Source organism: Toxotes jaculatrix, chromosome 23 (assembly GCF_017976425.1).
Source record: "Toxotes jaculatrix isolate fToxJac2 chromosome 23, fToxJac2.pri, whole genome shotgun sequence".
Taxonomy (NCBI): Eukaryota; Metazoa; Chordata; class Actinopteri; family Toxotidae; genus Toxotes; species Toxotes jaculatrix.
This window is the reverse complement of record NC_054416.1, coordinates 3,567,556-3,588,548: the sequence shown is the minus strand read 5'-3', so window position 1 is coordinate 3,588,548 and position 20,993 is coordinate 3,567,556. Positions and strand designations below refer to the sequence as shown.

General features: G+C 33.0%; 1 protein-coding gene across 4 annotated transcripts in view; it reads left to right on the top strand.

Annotated features, from left to right (window-relative positions):
* Nucleotides 1-260: 260 nt before the first annotated feature.
* Nucleotides 261-20,993, top strand: part of LOC121176920 — a 61,752-nt gene continuing 41,019 nt past the window's right edge. Inside the window, exons 1-15 of one of the 4 annotated variants that reach the window (XM_041031063.1) lie at nucleotides 262-557; nucleotides 1,236-1,305; nucleotides 1,396-1,461; nucleotides 1,753-1,809; nucleotides 1,904-1,963; nucleotides 2,239-2,298; nucleotides 2,402-2,473; nucleotides 2,610-2,672; nucleotides 2,789-2,866; nucleotides 3,704-3,763; nucleotides 3,958-4,023; nucleotides 4,139-4,210; nucleotides 4,689-4,760; nucleotides 4,898-4,951; nucleotides 5,084-5,125. In XM_041031063.1, coding sequence (XP_040886997.1) covers nucleotides 1,237-1,305; nucleotides 1,396-1,461; nucleotides 1,753-1,809; nucleotides 1,904-1,963; nucleotides 2,239-2,298; nucleotides 2,402-2,473; nucleotides 2,610-2,672; nucleotides 2,789-2,866; nucleotides 3,704-3,763; nucleotides 3,958-4,023; nucleotides 4,139-4,210; nucleotides 4,689-4,760; nucleotides 4,898-4,951; nucleotides 5,084-5,125 — 891 coding nt within the window. In that variant the 5' untranslated portion in view covers nucleotides 262-557; nucleotide 1,236. Of the gene's footprint in view, nucleotides 558-1,235; nucleotides 1,309-1,395; nucleotides 1,462-1,752; nucleotides 1,810-1,903; nucleotides 1,964-2,238; nucleotides 2,299-2,401; nucleotides 2,474-2,609; nucleotides 2,673-2,788; nucleotides 2,867-3,703; nucleotides 3,764-3,957; nucleotides 4,024-4,138; nucleotides 4,211-4,688; nucleotides 4,761-4,897; nucleotides 4,952-5,083; nucleotides 5,126-20,993 lie in introns of all 4 variants that reach the window. The other 3 variants (XM_041031062.1, XM_041031064.1, XM_041031065.1) reach the window with 3 other exon arrangements.

Below are 20,993 nucleotides of genomic sequence, written 5' to 3'. Positions count from 1 at the left end.
CGTATTTGTTTAACAGTTTGACCGGTTAAGCCTAAAGTGTGGAACAGAGAAAGGCCTAAATATTATACAAACAAACAAACAAATAACAAGCATTGGATAAATAAAAAGTAAAACGGCACAAAGTTTGACAAACTATCTGGCAGCTCAGACGTCCCTTTAGTGCCCGTGCAACAAAGGAAGTCTCTGAGCAAATAAACCACGCCTCAGGGAACAGGTAACACGGGTGATCTAAATGGAAACATGACGGTAGTACTCAAACTATTCACAGCTTTGGGGGTGTGCAGAGCCCTGGCCCTTTGATGTCCTGCATTCTTTCATTGTTCCCTTTTCAAATTAAAGCATCCCCTGAAATCAGAGCAGGCAAGAGCAAAATTGTTGTCCGTAACCCAACTCTCAGACCTCCGCCTCAGTTTTCGCCAAACCAGTTTGACGTCTCTCTGTAATGAAGGGGAAGTGAAGGACTCCGCTGCACAAGTTTTAAAACGTGTTTACCTTTCTGCTGTTGCTTTGTAACCCGGCGTTTTGTTGTCATTTTGTTTGTCTGACACGACACGAAGGTAGGCATCGTGATCTTTCCATTATATTGTTGCTGGCGTTGGCGTCTGCTGAGCTGTCAAACATTCCTTTGTAGTGGCACACAATGTAGTTAGTCTGTAAAGGGACGTTGTTTTGGCGTGAGTGCAACTCCAGCCAAACTGTGTTTACAATTCGGCCAATTTAAAGGTTTGTTACCTTTTGCGAACTCCCACTTCGTAGAAAGTGACTCCAAGACACTCAGGTGGACACATTTTTCAATTCGTCTAATATCTGTTCACCAAAAACTCACGTGTCACGACATCTTAACTTCTGTTAGTGGCTGGCTCAGATTTCAGCTAATGGATGGGCGCTAGTTGACAAATAGGAAAATTACTGAAAAATATATCTGTATGATGGATGCGATTTGGATATAAACCGATTTTTCCAAGAAAACCTGAGTTTTCACAAAAGCACTCACACACGCTTAACGACCTTTTTCCCAAGTGTGTCATGGTACGTCGTTCCTTAAATTGTCAAATATCTGAACCGAGTTTGGTGTTTGGGTGTGCCTAGATGGAAGTGGACAGCTTTGAACGCTTTAAAACATTATGATGCTGAAAAACATGGCATTTCCTTTGTGGCTGTAAGTTTCTGCTAAATTGTAGCCATGTGTTCATTTGTCGTCACTTCCTAATATTTAAAACTACCATGTATTTCAGCATGAACATGTTCAAAAGAGATAAAGGGTCTGCAGTCCAAACTCCAGTGGTCCCACCAAGACCCAGCAAGGAGGTGTGTAGAAAAAGAGAGAGGTGGTAATTAGTGGGATTTCTAGTTTGTGTGTTTGTTCCATTAATTAAGACCATTGTTTATCACCAGGATCTGGACAGTCCCATCACATACAGCCTGAAGAAACAGGATGCAGGGATGACCGCGGCCTCGCAGGTACATGTTCTCACTTGCATGTAAAAACACAATCACACACACATTTTTTACTGTAGTTATTAGTGATAGGAAAACGACAATGAGGTCACAAATGACTATGTATATATATATTTGGTTTGCTGGTCAGAGGTAATTTTTACAAAATATCATATATGGCACCTTGTCATAGGTCTCTAACATTGTTTATCATTATTTGAACAAATTCAATTAATATGCTGCATTGTCAACAACTGACGTACATTCATTTTGTCATTCGTAATCTATGATGTCTGTGGTTTTTATGAACATTAGAAGACTGGAATGATGGGAGTTATTCAGAAGGTCAACCCTTTCAAGTCTACCACCCAGGTAACCACAGCATTGTCGGCATATTACAAAAGCTATTATAAAATGATCTGTGTCGGACAATAGGGTTTGCACTCAGCTGGTTTTTCCCACACAGGTTTCTAAAGCTCCATCTTCAGAGTCACTGGAGGAGGGAAGGGTTTCAGATTTGAATCAGGTGGGTGAAAGATGATAATGTGAGACAACAGTTTCCTTTTTATAGAGTCAAGTTTGTAAATATAGAACCAGGTATTTATGGCCAGTTACTGAGTGTTTCTGCAGGTTATTAAACTCTTACTTTGAAACACAAACTGTATTTTATATTGAGAGATGAGCAGGATAAGGTGGAGTTGTACAAATGTCTCCAGTAGCAGGCTTTGGATTTTCATTCTCTATGTAACAATACATTTTACCTAGTGGTGCACAGGTTGACCTTGTGTTATTGTGTTTCAGAACCCTGGTTTGTTGAAAGGAGTAATGCAGAAAGTCAACCCCTTCAAGTCTTCCACACAGGTACTGCCTCTGTACATTTAACATGAGATAACCAATACTTAAGATGATGTCAAAAAATATAAATTGCTTTTTTTCCCCCATGACTGTTCTCTCTTGGCTGTAGGTGCCAAAGAGTGATCCTCAAGCTGATTGTGCAGATCCTCAAGAGACTGGAAAAGAACTTCAGGCCAAACAGGTACATTGTGTCTTGTTCTGCATAATCCACTGATCTTTAGTCACACTGACATTTGCTCATTTGTGGCTTGATCATATGGTTTTGGGATCAGTTCATGCTCAGTCAACTGTCCGGTTGATTACCATTTGTTATTTAGAATCCGGGGATGATCGCAGGAATGATGCAGAAAGTAAACCCATTCAAATCCTCACAGCCAAAGGTACCAGATGTAATTCCGATGACGATGACTTGATTTGAACTGATAAACTGCTGTGCACATCTTCATATTCTGTGCATGGTTTTTATTTTTTTTAAACTTCTATGTGGTCTTTCCAGGATACCCAGCCTCTACACAACGACCTCTCCTCCAGCAACGGAAGCTTAGCAGGCAACAACAACTTGCCAGAGAAGCAGGTATATCTGTTCAATTAAGCACTTTGTCACAAAGCAGCTGACCATCATGTGGTGTTGGGCAAAATATCTGTTACATTGTGTGTCTTATATCAAATGTCTATGTGACACAGGGCTACCCATAGCCTTCAAATTAGCATCAGTTCTGAACTGACGATATTCAGTAAAATACAGGATCTTTCTTCAACAGAAAGTCTCCAGGTTTTAAAGAGATAAGAGGTGAAAATTTACTTTCCAAAAAAGGTTCAGTGAGTTTTTTTTAGGGCTGTTGATGTGGGATATCATGGGATGTACTTGACCTAGTATTTACTAGACCAGTCCTTAAACTAGTCACTGGACATTATCTTAGACTGAGGGGCTTTCGTGAAGCAAACTGCTCCTTTTGTGTGCCTGAATCTGTAAATGATTAGAATAGAATTTTGTAAAAGCATGTGGAGAATTCCTAATGCCCTAATAACTCTGATAAATAGTTTTCTTAGTAATCCTCCACAACTGTTATTCTCCCATCTACCACCAGATGGTACCAAATGAAAGAGTTTGAGTGATCTTAACTGTACATTCAGATTCCAAACACTTGTTTTCTGTCATAACAGTGATTTTTGCATCTATAAAAATATTGCATTGTGGGATTGTTAGCAGATGGCAGCGTACATGGCAGGTCCACAACTTTCTGACTGCCTTTGAGTTGTTTTTTGACACTTTTTTTGTTTTTTTTCATCTCCAGAATTTTACCTATACATAGTGACTGTTTTTATATCTTGTGCTGTATCATTGATGAGAGAATGTGATGAGTACATGTATGAATTTTGTTTGTGTAACTTTTGTATTATTTTTTTTTAGAGCCCCAGGATGTTCAAAGGGATGATGCAGAAAGTAAACCCCGTCAGGTCCTACACTCAGGTACCTCTTAACTTTGTCAACTCAAGCTTTTCTAATTGCTTGTTAAGGTAGCTTAGAAAAACCTAACTTAAGGGAAACAGCTGATTACCAGCTTTGTGAGATAATTTAAATGAACTGAGAGTGTTTACCTTTAGAAAGCCGTGAGTCAGTATAGTCTCTGTTTGTCTGTTACCTACTGTTGTTTTGTGATGCAGATGCCGATACAAGAATGTCAGACAGACTCTTTGGTTCCCACTACAGCCTCCTCATTCAATACACAGGTACAAATGATGCACAGGCTAAGATGATTTCAGAGACGACCTGATGACCTAAACTTGCTTACTCCATTTTGCTTAACTTCAGTTTTTCTCTCACCCGTTTCTTATTTCATATCAGGCAAACCAAGCTATTGACAGTGAGCACTCCTCCAGCTCTGAAAGCTTGGATGACAGCACCATAGAGAGACATGTAAGACATTAAGTACATCTCTTTTTCAAATGAAACCAAATGTGATCTCTGGCTGGCAAATCTGAGAGACAGCTATTAGCAGTGACTGACGCTTCATTCATTGTGTTTTCCATTTTACTGCTGTACAAAGGGACTGATGACATTGAGGTAACGATGAAAACATGCTGTCTGGCCAGAAGAATGCAAAGTGTCTGACAAGGTGCACTACGTGCAAACTTACCACAAGAAAACAATGGTTCATTTCTTTGCAGGGCAGGGAACAAGAAACTTTTTATTAAGAAAACACAGGTGACAATGAATCAAGCGCAGTAAATCATGTGGCCAACCTTCTTGTCACTGAATGATGCACAGTTTGCAACCTCACATGCATGATTGTGACCTTGTCTGATGCGTTGTTTTGAGGCATTTTTGAGGCCACCATGTGTGAGTGCCCCTATGTCAAACTGTAATAAGAGAACTAACCTCATAACCTCTCCAGTCTATTTGGTATACTGATGGTGACACAAGCTGTGAGGTGGAGAATCAGCCAGTGGAGGCGAAAAAACCTATGGTATGTGTGTATGTTCAGATTAGATAATTAAGCATGTGAAGTAAAACTGTTACTAAAAGTTATCTAGTTATCTATAAGTGATCTTTCTTGTATTATTATTCCTGCAGTAAGTTATGTGTTCTTTTTTCCTTCTGCAGACTTTCAGAATAAGGAGGATTCTGCCCAGTGCATTGTTTGGGTCTGGAACAAAGGTACTTTACCTAGTGATACTGCTTTGAGTTCAAAAACAAAAATTACAGTTTTCTGCACTAGAAGCAAGATATTCTATAGTGCATTTTTGTCCTTATTTTTTTTAATAATTTTTCTTGTTTTTTGTTCCACAGGACTCTGCAACAGCATCATCTGATGTTCAGGCATTACCCCAGGTTAGTAGGAGACAAAGTTTTACATGTTGTTAAATGGTATAAAAACAGCAAAAGAACAGTAAACAAAATACATAGTTTCAGTGCAGTAAAAAAATTCTGATAAATGAAGTGTAGTATGGAAAATGAGCCAAAGGCACAGGCAAAACAGAGCTGCCATACAGCTTTTTTTTCCCACACTGCAACTTACTTTTGGCACTTGTCAAGCACAAATATACTCACGTACAGGCTGACACAGTGGAATGTAACCATGTAAATAAACCAGACAGGATAATATTTTTATAAAGGGTGTGTGTTTAGGACAGCCTTTATTTGCTTATGTCATTTCTTGCTAAATAAGAGTTCCTTGATTAGAATATATTTTGATTAAAAATGTCAGAATTGGCCTATGAATTCTCCCCCAGAATTAGTTTGCCCTGTAGTAACCCCATCGAAACATGCAGCCTGTTGTTCCGTCTGGTGCCTTTTTGCTGATTTTCCAGCATCTACCTTCATTTCCTGTTGGCAGGTACATCTCCCTATCACATGACAGCTTTGACCTTAATTTACCAGGGAGAACACTTTTAAAGTTCAGTGGAAAATTAAATGTACACCATAATGTAGAACAACTGTGAACTTACTGTAACCTATAGCCGCTCTAGCCTACAGTGAGCTTGATGGACTCAAAATGTTGACAAAAGTGCAGGTACAATGTGCCACAATATTGAATTTTCTTTTTCACTTAAAACTGAAAGTACTCATACGGTTTTAAAAAACACGAACTGTTTATTGTAGGAAAAGTGGGAAAAAAATATGCACACATCCATTATTAGTGTATGGCATGCAGAATCACAAAAAGTACCTCATAATAGTTAGACCAGATTTAATGTCCATTACTCAAAAGGGGTGAGGCTTGATGCCTGACTGAGACTTGAATAATTAGTTGTTTAAGGTTGTGGTTCCAGTATGCCTCGTTTTGCCTGAGGCCACCTGTGTACTCTCTGTCGGTAAATAATGCAGAGCCATTTAATTTTATTAAAACTAGATTTTGTATGCCATGCCCTACTCTTGGATGTTGACATACTTTTGCTGCTTCAATGTTAAAAATCAGTTAATATTTTGGTTTTTATTATGGACGGTATTAAAAACTATATAGCAATCACCATTAGACTAACAATAGAGCATTAAATCCTGGGAAAATATCTCTCAGAAATTGCTCAAAACTTAATATCATAATAAAGTAAGGCATCTAAACATCATAAAAAAGTAATACTATAGTATAACCTCAAAATGTCATAAAAAAAAGTCATAGTATAATAAGGCGTCAAAATCGGCCGAAAAAAGTCAATATTTTTTCGACCTCAAAATGTCATAAAAAATGTCATAGTATAGTAAGGCGTGAAAATCGGCCAAAAAAAGTCAAAAATTTTTTCGACCTCAAAAAGTCATAAAAAACGTCATAGTATAGTATGGCGTTTTTTTCGGGCAAAAAAAGTCAAAAATTTTTTCGACCTCAAAATGTCATAAAAAACATCATAGTATAGTAAGGCATCAAAATCGGACAAAAAAGTCAAAATTTTTTTCGACCTCAAAATGTCATAAAAAACGTCATAGTATAGTAAGGCGTCAAAATCGGACAAAAAAAGTCAACATTTTTTTCGACCTCCAAAAGCCATAAAAAACGTCATAGTATAGTAAGGCGTCAAAATCGGCCGAAAAAAGTCAATATTTTTTCGACCTCAAAATGTAATAAAAAATGCCATAGTATAGTAAGGCGTGAAAATCGGCCAAAAAAAGTCAAAAATTTTTTCGACCTCAATATGTCATAAAAAACATCATAGTATAGTAAGGCATCAAAATCGGACAAAAAAGTCAAAAATTTTTTCGACCTCAAAATGTCATAAAAAACATCATAGTATATTAAGGTGTCAAATTCGGACGAAAAAAGTCAAAAAAATTTTTTAACCTCCAAAAGTCATAAAAAACGTCATAGTATAGTATGGCGTTTTTTTTCAGGCAAAAAAAGTCAAAATTTTTTTCGACCTCAAAATGTCATAAAAAACGTCATAGTATAGTATGGCGTTTTTTTCGGGCAAAAAAAGTCAAAAAAATTTTCGACCTCAAAATGTCATAAAAAACGTCATAGTATAGTAAGGCGTCAAAATCTGACAAAAAAGTCAAAAAAATTTTTTAGCTCAAAAAGTCATAAAAAACGTCATAGTATAGTATGGCGTTTTTTTCCGGCAAAAAAAGTCAAAAAATTTTTTTTAGCTCCAAAAGTCATAAAAAACGTCATAGTATAGTAAGGCGTTTTTTTCAGGCAAAAAAAGTCAAAAATTTTTTTTAGCTCAAAAACTTCATAGTATAGTAAGGCGTTTTTTTCGGGCAAAAAAAGTCAAAAATTTTTTCGACCTCCAAAAGTCATAAAAAACGTCATAGTATAGTATGGCGTTTTTTTCGGGCAAAAAAAGTCAAAAATTTTTTCGACCTCAAAAAGTCATAAAAAACGTCATAGTATAGTATGGCGTTTTTTTCGGGCAAAAAAAGTCAAAATTTTTTTCGACCTCAAAAAGTCAAAAAACTTCATAGTATAGTATGGCGTTTTTTTCGGGCAAAAAAAGTCAAAATTTTTTTCGACCTCCAAAAGTCATAAAAAACGTCATAGTATAGTATGGCGTTTTTTTCGAGCAAAAAAAGTCAAAATTTTTTTCGACCTCAAAAAGTCATAAAAAACGTCATAGAATAGTATGGCGTTTTTTTCGGGCAAAAAAAGTCAAAAATTTTTTCGACCTCAAAAAGTCATAAAAAACGTCATAGTATAGTATGGCGTTTTTTTCGGGCAAAAAAAGTCGAAATTTTTTTTTAGCTCAAAAAGTCATAAAAAACGTCATAGTATAGTAAGGCGTTTTTTTCGGGCAAAAAAAGTCTAAATTTTTTTCGACCTCAAAAAGTCATAAAAAACGTCATAGTATAGTATGGCGTTTTTTTCGGGCAAAAAAAGTCAAAAATTTTTTTTAGCTCAAAAAGTCATAAAAAACGTCATAGTATAGTATGGCGTTTTTTTCGGGCAAAAAAAGTCAAAATTTTTTTCGACCTCCAAAAGTCATAAAAAACGTCATAGTATAGTATGGCGTTTTTTTCGGGCAAAAAAAGTCAAATTTTTTTTCGACCTCAAAAGGCATAAAAAACGTCATAGTATAGTATGGCGTTTTTTTCGGGCAAAAAAAGTCAAAATTTTTTTCGACCTCCAAAAGTCATAAAAAACGTCATAGTATAGTATGCCGTTTTTTTCGGGCAAAAAAAGTCAAAAATTTTTTCGACCTCCAAAAGTCATAAAAAACGTCATAGTATAGTATGCCGTTTTTTTCGGGCAAAAAAAGTCAAAAATTTTTTCGACCTCCAAAAGTCATAAAAAACGTCATAGTATAGTATGGCGTTTTTTTCCGGCAAAAAAAGTCAAAATTTTTTTCGACCTCCAAAAGTCATAAAAAACGTCATAGTATAGTATGCCGTTTTTTTCCGGCAAAAAAAGTCAAAATTTTTTTTTAGCTCCAAAAGTCATAAAAAACGTCATAGTATAGTATGGCGTTTTTTTCGGGCAAAAAAAGTCAAAATTTTTTTCGACCTCCAAAAGTCATAAAAAACGTCATAGTATAGTATGCCGTTTTTTTCCGGCAAAAAAAGTCAAAATTTTTTTTTAGCTCCAAAAGTCATAAAAAACGTCATAGTATAGTATGGCGTTTTTTTCGGGCAAAAAAAGTCAAAAATTTTTTTTAGCTCCAAAAGTCATAAAAAACGTCATAGTATAGTATGGCGTTTTTTTCGGGCAAAAAAAGTCAAAAATTTTTTCGACCTCCAAAAGTCATAAAAAACGTCATAGTATAGTATGGCGTTTTTTTCCGGCAAAAAAAGTCAAAATTTTTTTCGACCTCCAAAAGTCATAAAAAACGTCATAGTATAGTATGGCGTTTTTTTCGGGCAAAAAAAGTCCAAATTTTTTTCGACCTCCAAAAGTCATAAAAAACGTCATAGTATAGTATGCCGTTTTTTTCCGGCAAAAAAAGTCAAAATTTTTTTCGACCTCCAAAAGTCATAAAAAACGTCATAGTATAGTATGGCGTTTTTTTCGGGCAAAAAAAGTCAAAATTTTTTTTTAGCTCCAAAAGTCATAAAAAACGTCATAGTATAGTATGGCGTTTTTTTCGGGCAAAAAAAGTCAAAAAATTTTTTTAGCTCAAAAAGTCATAAAAAACGTCATAGTATAGTATGGCGTTTTTTTCGGGCAAAAAAAGTCAAAAATTTTTTCGACCTCCAAAAGTCATAAAAAACGTCATAGTATAGTATGGTGTTTTTTTCCGGCAAAAAAAGTCAAAATTTTTTTCGACCTCCAAAAGTCATAAAAAACGTCATAGTATAGTATGCCGTTTTTTTCCGGCAAAAAAAGTCAAAATTTTTTTTTAGCTCCAAAAGTCATAAAAAACGTCATAGTATAGTATGGCGTTTTTTTCGGGCAAAAAAAGTCAAAAATTTTTTTTAGCTCAAAAAGTCATAAAAAACGTCATAGTATAGTATGGCGTTTTTTTCGGGCAAAAAAAGTCAAAATTTTTTTCGACCTCAAAAGGCATAAAAAACGTCATAGTATAGTATGGCGTTTTTTTCGGGCAAAAAAAGTCAAAATTTTTTTCGACCTCCAAAAGTCATAAAAAACGTCATAGTATAGTATGGCGTTTTTTTCGGGCAAAAAAAGTCAAAAATTTTTTCGACCTCCAAAAGTCATAAAAAACGTCATAGTGTAGTATGGCGTTTTTTTCGGGCAAAAAAAGTCAAAAATTTTTTCGACCTCCAAAAGTCATAAAAAACGTCATAGTATAGTATGCCGTTTTTTCCGGCAAAAAAAGTCAAAATTTTTTTCGACCTCCAAAAGTCATAAAAAACGTCATAGTATAGTATGGCGTTTTTTTCGGGCAAAAAAAGTCAAAAATTTTTTTTAGCTCAAAAAGTCATAAAAAACGTCATAGTATAGTATGGCGTTTTTTTCAGGCAAAAAAAGTCAAAATTTTTTTCGACCTCCAAAAGTCATAAAAAACGTCATAGTATAGTATGGCGTTTTTTTCCGGCAAAAAAAGTCAAAATTTTTTTCGACCTCCAAAAGGCATAAAAAACGTCATAGTATAGTATGCCGTTTTTTTCCGGCAAAAAAAGTCAAAAATTTTTTTTAGCTCAAAAAGTCATAAAAAACGTCATAGTATAGTATGGCGTTTTTTTCGGGCAAAAAAAGTCAAAAATTTTTTCGACCTCCAAAAGTCATAAAAAACGTCATAGTATAGTATGCCGTTTTTTTCCGGCAAAAAAAGTCAAAATTTTTTTCGACCTCCAAAAGTCATAAAAAACGTCATAGTATAGTATGCCGTTTTTTTCCGGCAAAAAAAGTCAAAATTTTTTTTTAGCTCCAAAAGTCATAAAAAACGTCATAGTATAGTATGGCGTTTTTTTCCGGCAAAAAAAGTCAAAAATTTTTTTTAGCTCCAAAAGTCATAAAAAACGTCATAGTATAGTATGGCGTTTTTTTCGGGCAAAAAAAGTCAAAAATTTTTTCGACCTCCAAAAGTCATAAAAAACGTCATAGTATAGTATGGCGTTTTTTTCGGGCAAAAAAAGTCAAAAATTTTTTCGACCTCCAAAAGTCATAAAAAACGTCATAGTATAGTATGGCGTTTTTTTCCGGCAAAAAAAGTCAAAATTTTTTTCGACCTCCAAAAGTCATAAAAAACGTCATAGTATAGTATGGCGTTTTTTTCGGGCAAAAAAAGTCCAAATTTTTTTCGACCTCCAAAAGTCATAAAAAACGTCATAGTATAGTATGGCGTTTTTTTCGGGCAAAAAAAGTCAAAAAATTTTTTTAGCTCAAAAAGTCATAAAAAACGTCATAGTATAGTATGGCGTTTTTTTCGGGCAAAAAAAGTCAAAATTTTTTTCGACCTCCAAAAGTCATAAAAAACGTCATAGTATAGTATGGCGTTTTTTTCGGGCAAAAAAAGTCAAAAATTTTTTTTAGCTCAAAAAGTCATAAAAAACGTCATAGTATAGTATGGCGTTTTTTTCGGGCAAAAAAAGTCAAAATTTTTTTCGACCTCCAAAAGTCATAAAAAACGTCATAGTATAGTATGGCGTTTTTTTCGGGCAAAAAAAGTCAAAAATTTTTTCGACCTCCAAAAGTCATAAAAAACGTCATAGTATAGTATGGCGTTTTTTTCGGGCAAAAAAAGTCAAAAATTTTTTCGACCTCCAAAAGTCATAAAAAACGTCATAGTATAGTATGGCGTTTTTTTCCGGCAAAAAAAGTCAAAATTTTTTTCGACCTCCAAAAGTCATAAAAAACGTCATAGTATAGTATGCCGTTTTTTTTCCGGCAAAAAAAGTCAAAATTTTTTTTTAGCTCCAAAAGTCATAAAAAACGTCATAGTATAGTATGGCGTTTTTTTCGGGCAAAAAAAGTCAAAAATTTTTTTCGACCTCAAAAGGCATAAAAAACGTCATAGTATAGTATGGCGTTTTTTTCGGGCAAAAAAAGTCAAAATTTTTTTCGACCTCCAAAAGTCATAAAAAACGTCATAGTATAGTATGGCGTTTTTTTCGGGCAAAAAAAGTCAAAAATTTTTTCGACCTCCAAAAGTCATAAAAAACGTCATAGTATAGTATGGCGTTTTTTTCCGGCAAAAAAAGTCAAAAATTTTTTCGACCTCCAAAAGTCATAAAAAACGTCATAGTATAGTATGGCGTTTTTTTCGGGCAAAAAAAGTCAAAATTTTTTTCGACCTCCAAAAGTCATAAAAAACGTCATAGTATAGTATGCCGTTTTTTTCCGGCAAAAAAAGTCAAAATTTTTTTTTAGCTCCATAAGTCATAAAAAACGTCATAGTATAGTATGGCGTTTTTTTCGGGCAAAAAAAGTCAAAAATTTTTTTTAGCTCAAAAAGTCATAAAAAACGTCATAGTATAGTATGGCGTTTTTTTCGGGCAAAAAAAGTCAAAATTTTTTTCGACCTCCAAAAGTCATAAAAAACGTCATAGTATAGTATGGCGTTTTTTTCGGGCAAAAAAAGTCAAAATTTTTTTCGACCTCCAAAAGTCATAAAAAACGTCATAGTATAGTATGCCGTTTTTTTCGGGCAAAAAAAGTCAAAAATTTTTTCGACCTCCAAAAGTCATAAAAAACGTCATAGTATAGTATGGCGTTTTTTTCCGGCAAAAAAAGTCAAAATTTTTTTCGACCTCCAAAAGTCATAAAAAACGTCATAGTATAGTATGCCGTTTTTTTCCGGCAAAAAAAGTCAAAATTTTTTTCGACCTCCAAAAGTCATAAAAAACGTCATAGTATAGTATGCCGTTTTTTTCGGGCAAAAAAAGTCAAAAAAATTTTTTAGCTCCAAAAGTCATAAAAAACGTCATAGTATAGTATGGCGTTTTTTTCCGGCAAAAAAAGTCAAAATTTTTTTCGACCTCCAAAATTCATAAAAAACGTCATAGTATAGTATGGCGTTTTTTTCGGGCAAAAAAAGTCAAAATTTTTTTCGACCTCCAAAAGTCATAAAAAACGTCATAGTATAGTATGGCGTTTTTTTCGGGCAAAAAAAGTCCAAATTTTTTTCGACCTCCAAAAGTCATAAAAAACGTCATAGTATAGTATGCCGTTTTTTTCCGGCAAAAAAAGTCAAAATTTTTTTCGACCTCCAAAAGTCATAAAAAACGTCATAGTATAGTATGGCGTTTTTTTCGGGCAAAAAAAGTCAAAATTTTTTTCGACCTCAAAAGGCATAAAAAACGTCATAGTATAGTATGGCGTTTTTTTCGGGCAAAAAAAGTCAAAATTTTTTTCGACCTCCAAAAGTCATAAAAAACGTCATAGTATAGTATGGCGTTTTTTTCGGGCAAAAAAAGTCAAAAATTTTTTCGACCTCCAAAAGTCATAAAAAACGTCATAGTATAGTATGGCGTTTTTTTCGGGCAAAAAAAGTCAAAAATTTTTTCGACCTCCAAAAGTCATAAAAAACGTCATAGTATAGTATGGCGTTTTTTTCCGGCAAAAAAAGTCAAAATTTTTTTCGACCTCCAAAAGTCATAAAAAACGTCATAGTATAGTATGGCGTTTTTTTCGGGCAAAAAAAGTCCAAATTTTTTTCGACCTCCAAAAGTCATAAAAAACGTCATAGTATAGTATGCCGTTTTTTTCCGGCAAAAAAAGTCAAAATTTTTTTTTAGCTCCAAAAGTCATAAAAAATGTCATAGTATAGTATGGCGTTTTTTTCGGGCAAAAAAAGTCAAAAATTTTTTTTAGCTCAAAAAGTCATAAAAAACATCATAGTATAGTATGGCGTTTTTTTCGGGCAAAAAAAGTCAAAAATTTTTTCGACCTCCAAAAGTCATAAAAAACGTCATAGTATAGTATGGCGTTTTTTTCGGGCAAAAAAAGTCAAAATTTTTTTCGACCTCAAAAGGCATAAAAAACGTCATAGTATAGTATGGCGTTTTTTTCCGGCAAAAAAAGTCAAAATTTTTTTCGACCTCCAAAAGTCATAAAAAACGTCATAGTATAGTATGCCGTTTTTTTCGGGCAAAAAAAGTCAAAATTTTTTTCGACCTCCAAAAGTCATAAAAAACGTCATAGTATAGTATGCCGTTTTTTTCCGGCAAAAAAAGTCAAAATTTTTTTTTAGCTCCAAAAGTCATAAAAAACGTCATAGTATAGTATGGCGTTTTTTTCGGGCAAAAAAAGTCAAAAATTTTTTTTAGCTCAAAAAGTCATAAAAAACGTCATAGTATAGTATGGCGTTTTTTTCGGGCAAAAAAAGTCAAAATTTTTTTCGACCTCCAAAAGTCATAAAAAACGTCATAGTATAGTATGGCGTTTTTTTCGGGCAAAAAAAGTCAAAAATTTTTTCGACCTCCAAAAGTCATAAAAAACGTCATAGTATAGTATGGCGTTTTTTTCGGGCAAAAAAAGTCAAAAATTTTTTCGACCTCCAAAAGTCATAAAAAACGTCATAGTATAGTATGGCGTTTTTTTCCGGCAAAAAAAGTCAAAATTTTTTTCGACCTCAAAAAGTCATAAAAAACGTCATAGTATAGTATGGCGTTTTTTTCGGGCAAAAAAAGTCCAAATTTTTTTCGACCTCCAAAAGTCATAAAAAACGTCATAGTATAGTATGCCGTTTTTTTCCGGCAAAAAAAGTCAAAATTTTTTTTTAGCTCCAAAAGTCATAAAAAACGTCATAGTATAGTATGGCGTTTTTTTCGGGCAAAAAAAGTCAAAAATTTTTTTTAGCTCAAAAAGTCATAAAAAACGTCATAGTATAGTATGGCGTTTTTTTCGGGCAAAAAAAGTCAAAATTTTTTTCGACCTCCAAAAGTCATAAAAAACGTCATAGTATAGTATGGCGTTTTTTTCGGGCAAAAAAAGTCAAAAATTTTTTCGACCTCCAAAAGTCATAAAAAACGTCATAGTATAGTATGGCGTTTTTTTCGGGCAAAAAAAGTCAAAAATTTTTTCGACCTCCAAAAGTCATAAAAAACGTCATAGTATAGTATGGCGTTTTTTTCCGGCAAAAAAAGTCAAAATTTTTTTCGACCTCCAAAAGTCATAAAAAACGTCATAGTATAGTATGGCGTTTTTTTCCGGCAAAAAAAGTCAAAATTTTTTTTTAGCTCCAAAAGTCATAAAAAACGTCATAGTATAGTATGGCGTTTTTTTCGGGCAAAAAAAGTCAAAAATTTTTTTCGACCTCAAAAGGCATAAAAAACGTCATAGTATAGTATGGCGTTTTTTTCGGGCAAAAAAAGTCAAAATTTTTTTCGACCTCCAAAAGTCATAAAAAACGTCATAGTATAGTATGGCGTTTTTTTCGGGCAAAAAAAGTCCAAATTTTTTTCGACCTCCAAAAGTCATAAAAAACGTCATAGTATAGTATGCCGTTTTTTTCCGGCAAAAAAAGTCAAAATTTTTTTCGACCTCCAAAAGTCATAAAAAACGTCATAGTATAGTATGGCGTTTTTTTCGGGCAAAAAAAGTCAAAATTTTTTTCGACCTCCAAAAGTCATAAAAAACGTCATAGTATAGTATGGCGTTTTTTTCGGGCAAAAAAAGTCAAAAATTTTTTTTAGCTCAAAAAGTCATAAAAAACGTCATAGTATAGTATGGCGTTTTTTTCCGGCAAAAAAAGTCAAAATTTTTTTCGACCTCCAAAAGTCATAAAAAACGTCATAGTATAGTATGGCGTTTTTTTCCGGCAAAAAAAGTCAAAATTTTTTTCGACCTCCAAAAGTCATAAAAAACGTCATAGTATAGTATGCCGTTTTTTTCCGGCAAAAAAAGTCAAAATTTTTTTTTAGCTCCAAAAGTCATAAAAAACGTCATAGTATAGTATGGCGTTTTTTTCCGGCAAAAAAAGTCAAAAAATTTTTTTAGCTCCAAAAGTCATAAAAAACGTCATAGTATAGTATGGCGTTTTTTTCGGGCAAAAAAAGTCAAAATTTTTTTCGACCTCCAAAAGTCATAAAAAACGTCATAGTATAGTATGGCGTTTTTTTCGGGCAAAAAAAGTCAAAAATTTTTTTTAGCTCAAAAAGTCATAAAAAACGTCATAGTATAGTATGCCGTTTTTTTCGGGCAAAAAAAGTCAAAATTTTTTTTTAGCTCCAAAAGTCATAAAAAACGTCATAGTATAGTATGGCGTTTTTTTCGGGCAAAAAAAGTCAAAAATTTTTTTTAGCTCAAAAAGTCATAAAAAACATCATAGTATAGTATGGCGTTTTTTTTCGGGCAAAAAAAGTCAAAATTTTTTTCGACCTCCAAAAGTCATAAAAAACGTCATAGTATAGTATGGCGTTTTTTTCGGGCAAAAAAAGTCAAAATTTTTTTCGACCTCCAAAAGTCATAAAAAACGTCATAGTATAGTATGGCGTTTTTTTCGGGCAAAAAAAGTCAAAATTTTTTTCGACCTCCAAAAGTCATAAAAAACGTCATAGTATAGTATGCCGTTTTTTTCGGGCAAAAAAAGTCAAAAATTTTTTCGACCTCCAAAAGTCATAAAAAACGTCATAGTATAGTATGGCGTTTTTTTCCGGCAAAAAAAGTCAAAATTTTTTTCGACCTCCAAAAGTCATAAAAAACATCATAGTATAGTATGGCGTTTTTTTCGGGCAAAAAAAGTCAAAATTTTTTTCGACCTCCAAAAGTCATAAAAAACGTCATAGTATAGTATGCCGTTTTTTTCGGGCAAAAAAAGTCAAAATTTTTTTCGACCTCCAAAAGTCATAAAAAACGTCATAGTATAGTATGGCGTTTTTTTCGGGCAAAAAAAGTCAAAATTTTTTTCGACCTCCAAAAGTCATAAAAAACGTCATAGTATAGTATGCCGTTTTTTTCGGGCAAAAAAAGTCAAAAATTTTTTCGACCTCCAAAAGTCATAAAAAACGTCATAGTATAGTATGGCGTTTTTTTCCGGCAAAAAAAGTCAAAATTTTTTTCGACCTCCAAAAGTCATAAAAAACGTCATAGTATAGTATGCCGTTTTTTTCCGGCAAAAAAAGTCAAAATTTTTTTCGACCTCCAAAAGTCATAAAAAACGTCATAGTATAGTATGCCGTTTTTTTCCGGCAAAAAAAGTCAAAAAATTTTTTTAGCTCCAAAAGTCATAAAAAACGTCATAGTATAGTATGGCGTTTTTTTCCGGCAAAAAAAGTCAAAATTTTTTTCGACCTCCAAAATTCATAAAAAACGTCATAGTATAGTATGGCGTTTTTTTCGGGCAAAAAAAGTCAAAATTTTTTTCGACCTCAAAAAGTCATAAAAAACGTCATAGTATAGTATGGCGTTTTTTTCGGGCAAAAAAAGTCCAAATTTTTTTCGACCTCCAAAAGTCATAAAAAACGTCATAGTATAGTATGGCGTTTTTTTCCGGCAAAAAAAGTCAAAATTTTTTTCGACCTCCAAAAGTCATAAAAAACGTCATAGTATAGTATGGCGTTTTTTTCGGGCAAAAAAAGTCAAAATTTTTTTCGACCTCAAAAGGCATAAAAAACGTCATAGTATAGTATGGCGTTTTTTTCGGGCAAAAAAAGTCAAAATTTTTTTCGACCTCCAAAAGTCATAAAAAACGTCATAGTATAGTATGGCGTTTTTTTCGGGCAAAAAAAGTCAAAAATTTTTTCGACCTCCAAAAGTCATAAAAAACGTCATAGTATAGTATGGCGTTTTTTTCCGGCAAAAAAAGTCAAAATTTTTTTCGACCTCCAAAAGTCATAAAAAACGTCATAGTATAGTATGCCGTTTTTTTCCGGAAAAAAAAGTCAAAATTTTTTTTTAGCTCCAAAAGTCATAAAAAACGTCATAGTATAGTATGGCGTTTTTTTCCGGCAAAAAAAGTCAAAAATTTTTTTTAGCTCAAAAAGTCATAAAAAACGTCATAGTATAGTATGCCGTTTTTTTCGGGCAAAAAAAGTCAAAATTTTTTTCGACCTCAAAAGGCATAAAAAACGTCATAGTATAGTATGCCGTTTTTTTCGGGCAAAAAAAGTCAAAATTTTTTTCGACCTCCAAAAGTCATAAAAAACGTCATAGTATAGTATGGCGTTTTTTTCGGGCAAAAAAAGTCAAAAATTTTTTCGACCTCCAAAAGTCATAAAAAACGTCATAGTATAGTATGGCGTTTTTTTCGGGCAAAAAAAGTCAAAAATTTTTTCGACCTCCAAAAGTCATAAAAAACGTCATAGTATAGTATGCCGTTTTTTCCGGCAAAAAAAGTCAAAATTTTTTTCGACCTCCAAAAGTCATAAAAAACGTCATAGTATAGTATGCCGTTTTTTTCCGGCAAAAAAAGTCAAAATTTTTTTTTAGCTTCAAAAGTCATAAAAAACGTCATAGTATAGTATGGCGTTTTTTTCGGGCAAAAAAAGTCAAAATTTTTTTTTAGCTCCAAAAGTCATAAAAAACGTCATAGTATAGTATGGCGTTTTTTTCGGGCAAAAAAAGTCAAAAATTTTTTCGACCTCCAAAAGTCATAAAAAACGTCATAGTATAGTATGCCGTTTTTTTCGGGCAAAAAAAGTCAAAAATTTTTTCGACCTCCAAAAGTCATAAAAAACGTCATAGTATAGTATGGCGTTTTTTTCCGGCAAAAAAAGTCAAAATTTTTTTCGACCTCAAAAAGTCATAAAAAACGTCATAGTATAGTATGGCGTTTTTTTCGGGCAAAAAAAGTCCAAATTTTTTTCGACCTCCAAAAGTCATAAAAAACGTCATAGTATAGTATGCCGTTTTTTTCCGGCAAAAAAAGTCAAAATTTTTTTTTAGCTCCAAAAGTCATAAAAAACGTCATAGTATAGTATGGCGTTTTTTTCGGGCAAAAAAAGTCAAAAATTTTTTTTAGCTCAAAAAGTCATAAAAAACGTCATAGTATAGTATGGCGTTTTTTTCGGGCAAAAAAAGTCAAAATTTTTTTCGACCTCCAAAAGTCATAAAAAACGTCATAGTATAGTATGGCGTTTTTTTCGGGCAAAAAAAGTCAAAAATTTTTTCGACCTCCAAAAGTCATAAAAAACGTCATAGTATAGTATGGCGTTTTTTTCGGGCAAAAAAAGTCAAAAATTTTTTCGACCTCCAAAAGTCATAAAAAACGTCATAGTATAGTATGGCGTTTTTTTCCGGCAAAAAAAGTCAAAATTTTTTTCGACCTCCAAAAGTCATAAAAAACGTCATAGTATAGTATGCCGTTTTTTTCCGGCAAAAAAAGTCAAAATTTTTTTTTAGCTCCAAAAGTCATAAAAAACGTCATAGTATAGTATGGCGTTTTTTTCGGGCAAAAAAAGTCAAAAATTTTTTTTAGCTCAAAAAGTCATAAAAAACGTCATAGTATAGTATGGCGTTTTTTTCGGGCAAAAAAAGTCAAAATTTTTTTCGACCTCCAAAAGTCATAAAAAACGTCATAGTATAGTATGGCGTTTTTTTCGGGCAAAAAAAGTCAAAATTTTTTTCGACCTCCAAAAGTCATAAAAAACGTCATAGTATAGTATGGCGTTTTTTTCGGGCAAAAAAAGTCAAAATTTTTTTCGACCTCCAAAAGTCATAAAAAACGTCATAGTATAGTATGGCGTTTTTTTTCCGGCAAAAAAAGTCAAAATTTTTTTCGACCTCCAAAAGTCATAAAAAACGTCATAGTATAGTATGGCGTTTTTTTCGGGCAAAAAAAGTTCAAATTTTTTTCGACCTCCAAAAGTCATAAAAAACGTCATAGTATAGTATGGCGTTTTTTTCGGGCAAAAAAAGTCAAAAATTTTTTTTAGCTCAAAAAGTCATAAAAAACGTCATAGTATAGTATGGCGTTTTTTTCCGGCAAAAAAAGTCAAAATTTTTTTCGACCTCCAAAAGTCATAAAAAACGTCATAGTATAGTATGGCGTTTTTTTCGGGCAAAAAAAGTCAAAATTTTTTTCGACCTCCAAAAGTCATAAAAAACGTCATAGTATAGTATGGCGTTTTTTTCCGGCAAAAAAAGTCAAAATTTTTTTCGACCTCCAAAAGTCATAAAAAACGTCATAGTATAGTATGCCGTTTTTTTCCGGCAAAAAAAGTCAAAATTTTTTTCGACCTCCAAAAGTCATAAAAAACGTCATAGTATAGTATGCCGTTTTTTTCCGGCAAAAAAAGTCAAAATTTTTTTTTAGCTCCAAAAGTCATAAAAAATGTCATAGTATAGTATGGCGTTTTTTTCGGGCAAAAAAAGTCAAAATTTTTTTTTAGCTCCAAAAGTCATAAAAAATGTCATAGTATAGTATGGCGTTTTTTTCGGGCAAAAAAAGTCAAAAATTTTTTTTAGCTCAAAAAGTCATAAAAAACATCATAGTATAGTATGGCGTTTTTTTCGGGCAAAAAAAGTCAAAATTTTTTTCGACCTCCAAAAGTCATAAAAAACGTCATAGTATAGTATGGCGTTTTTTTCCGGCAAAAAAAGTCAAAAATTTTTTCGACCTCCAAAAGTCATAAAAAACGTCATAGTATAGTATGGCGTTTTTTTCGGGCAAAAAAAGTCAAAAATTTTTTCGACCTCCAAAAGTCATAAAAAACGTCATAGTATAGTATGGCGTTTTTTTCCGGCAAAAAAAGTCAAAATTTTTTTCGACCTCCAAAAGTCATAAAAAACGTCATAGTATAGTATGGCGTTTTTTTCGGGCAAAAAAAGTCAAAAATTTTTTTTAGCTCAAAAAGTCATAAAAAACGTCATAGTATAGTATGGCGTTTTTTTCGGGCAAAAAAAGTCAAAATTTTTTTCGACCTCCAAAAGTCATAAAAAACGTCATAGTATAGTATGGCGTTTTTTTCGGGCAAAAAAAGTCAAAAATTTTTTCGACCTCCAAAAGTCATAAAAAACGTCATAGTATAGTATGGCGTTTTTTTCGGGCAAAAAAAGTCAAAAATTTTTTTTAGCTCCAAAAGTCATAAAAAACGTCATAGTATAGTATGGCGTTTTTTTCGGGCAAAAAAAGTCAAAATTTTTTTCGACCTCCAAAAGTCATAAAAAACGTCATAGTATAGTATGGCGTTTTTTTCGGGCAAAAAAAGTCAAAAATTTTTTCGACCTCCAAAAGTCATAAAAAACGTCATAGTATAGTATGGCGTTTTTTTCGGGCAAAAAAAGTCAAAAATTTTTTCGACCTCCAAAAGTCATAAAAAACGTCATAGTATAGTATGGCGTTTTTTTCCGGCAAAAAAAGTCAAAATTTTTTTCGACCTCCAAAAGTCATAAAAAACGTCATAGTATAGTATGCCGTTTTTTTCCGGCAAAAAAAGTCAAAAATTTTTTTTAGCTCAAAAAGTCATAAAAAACGTCATAGTATAGTAT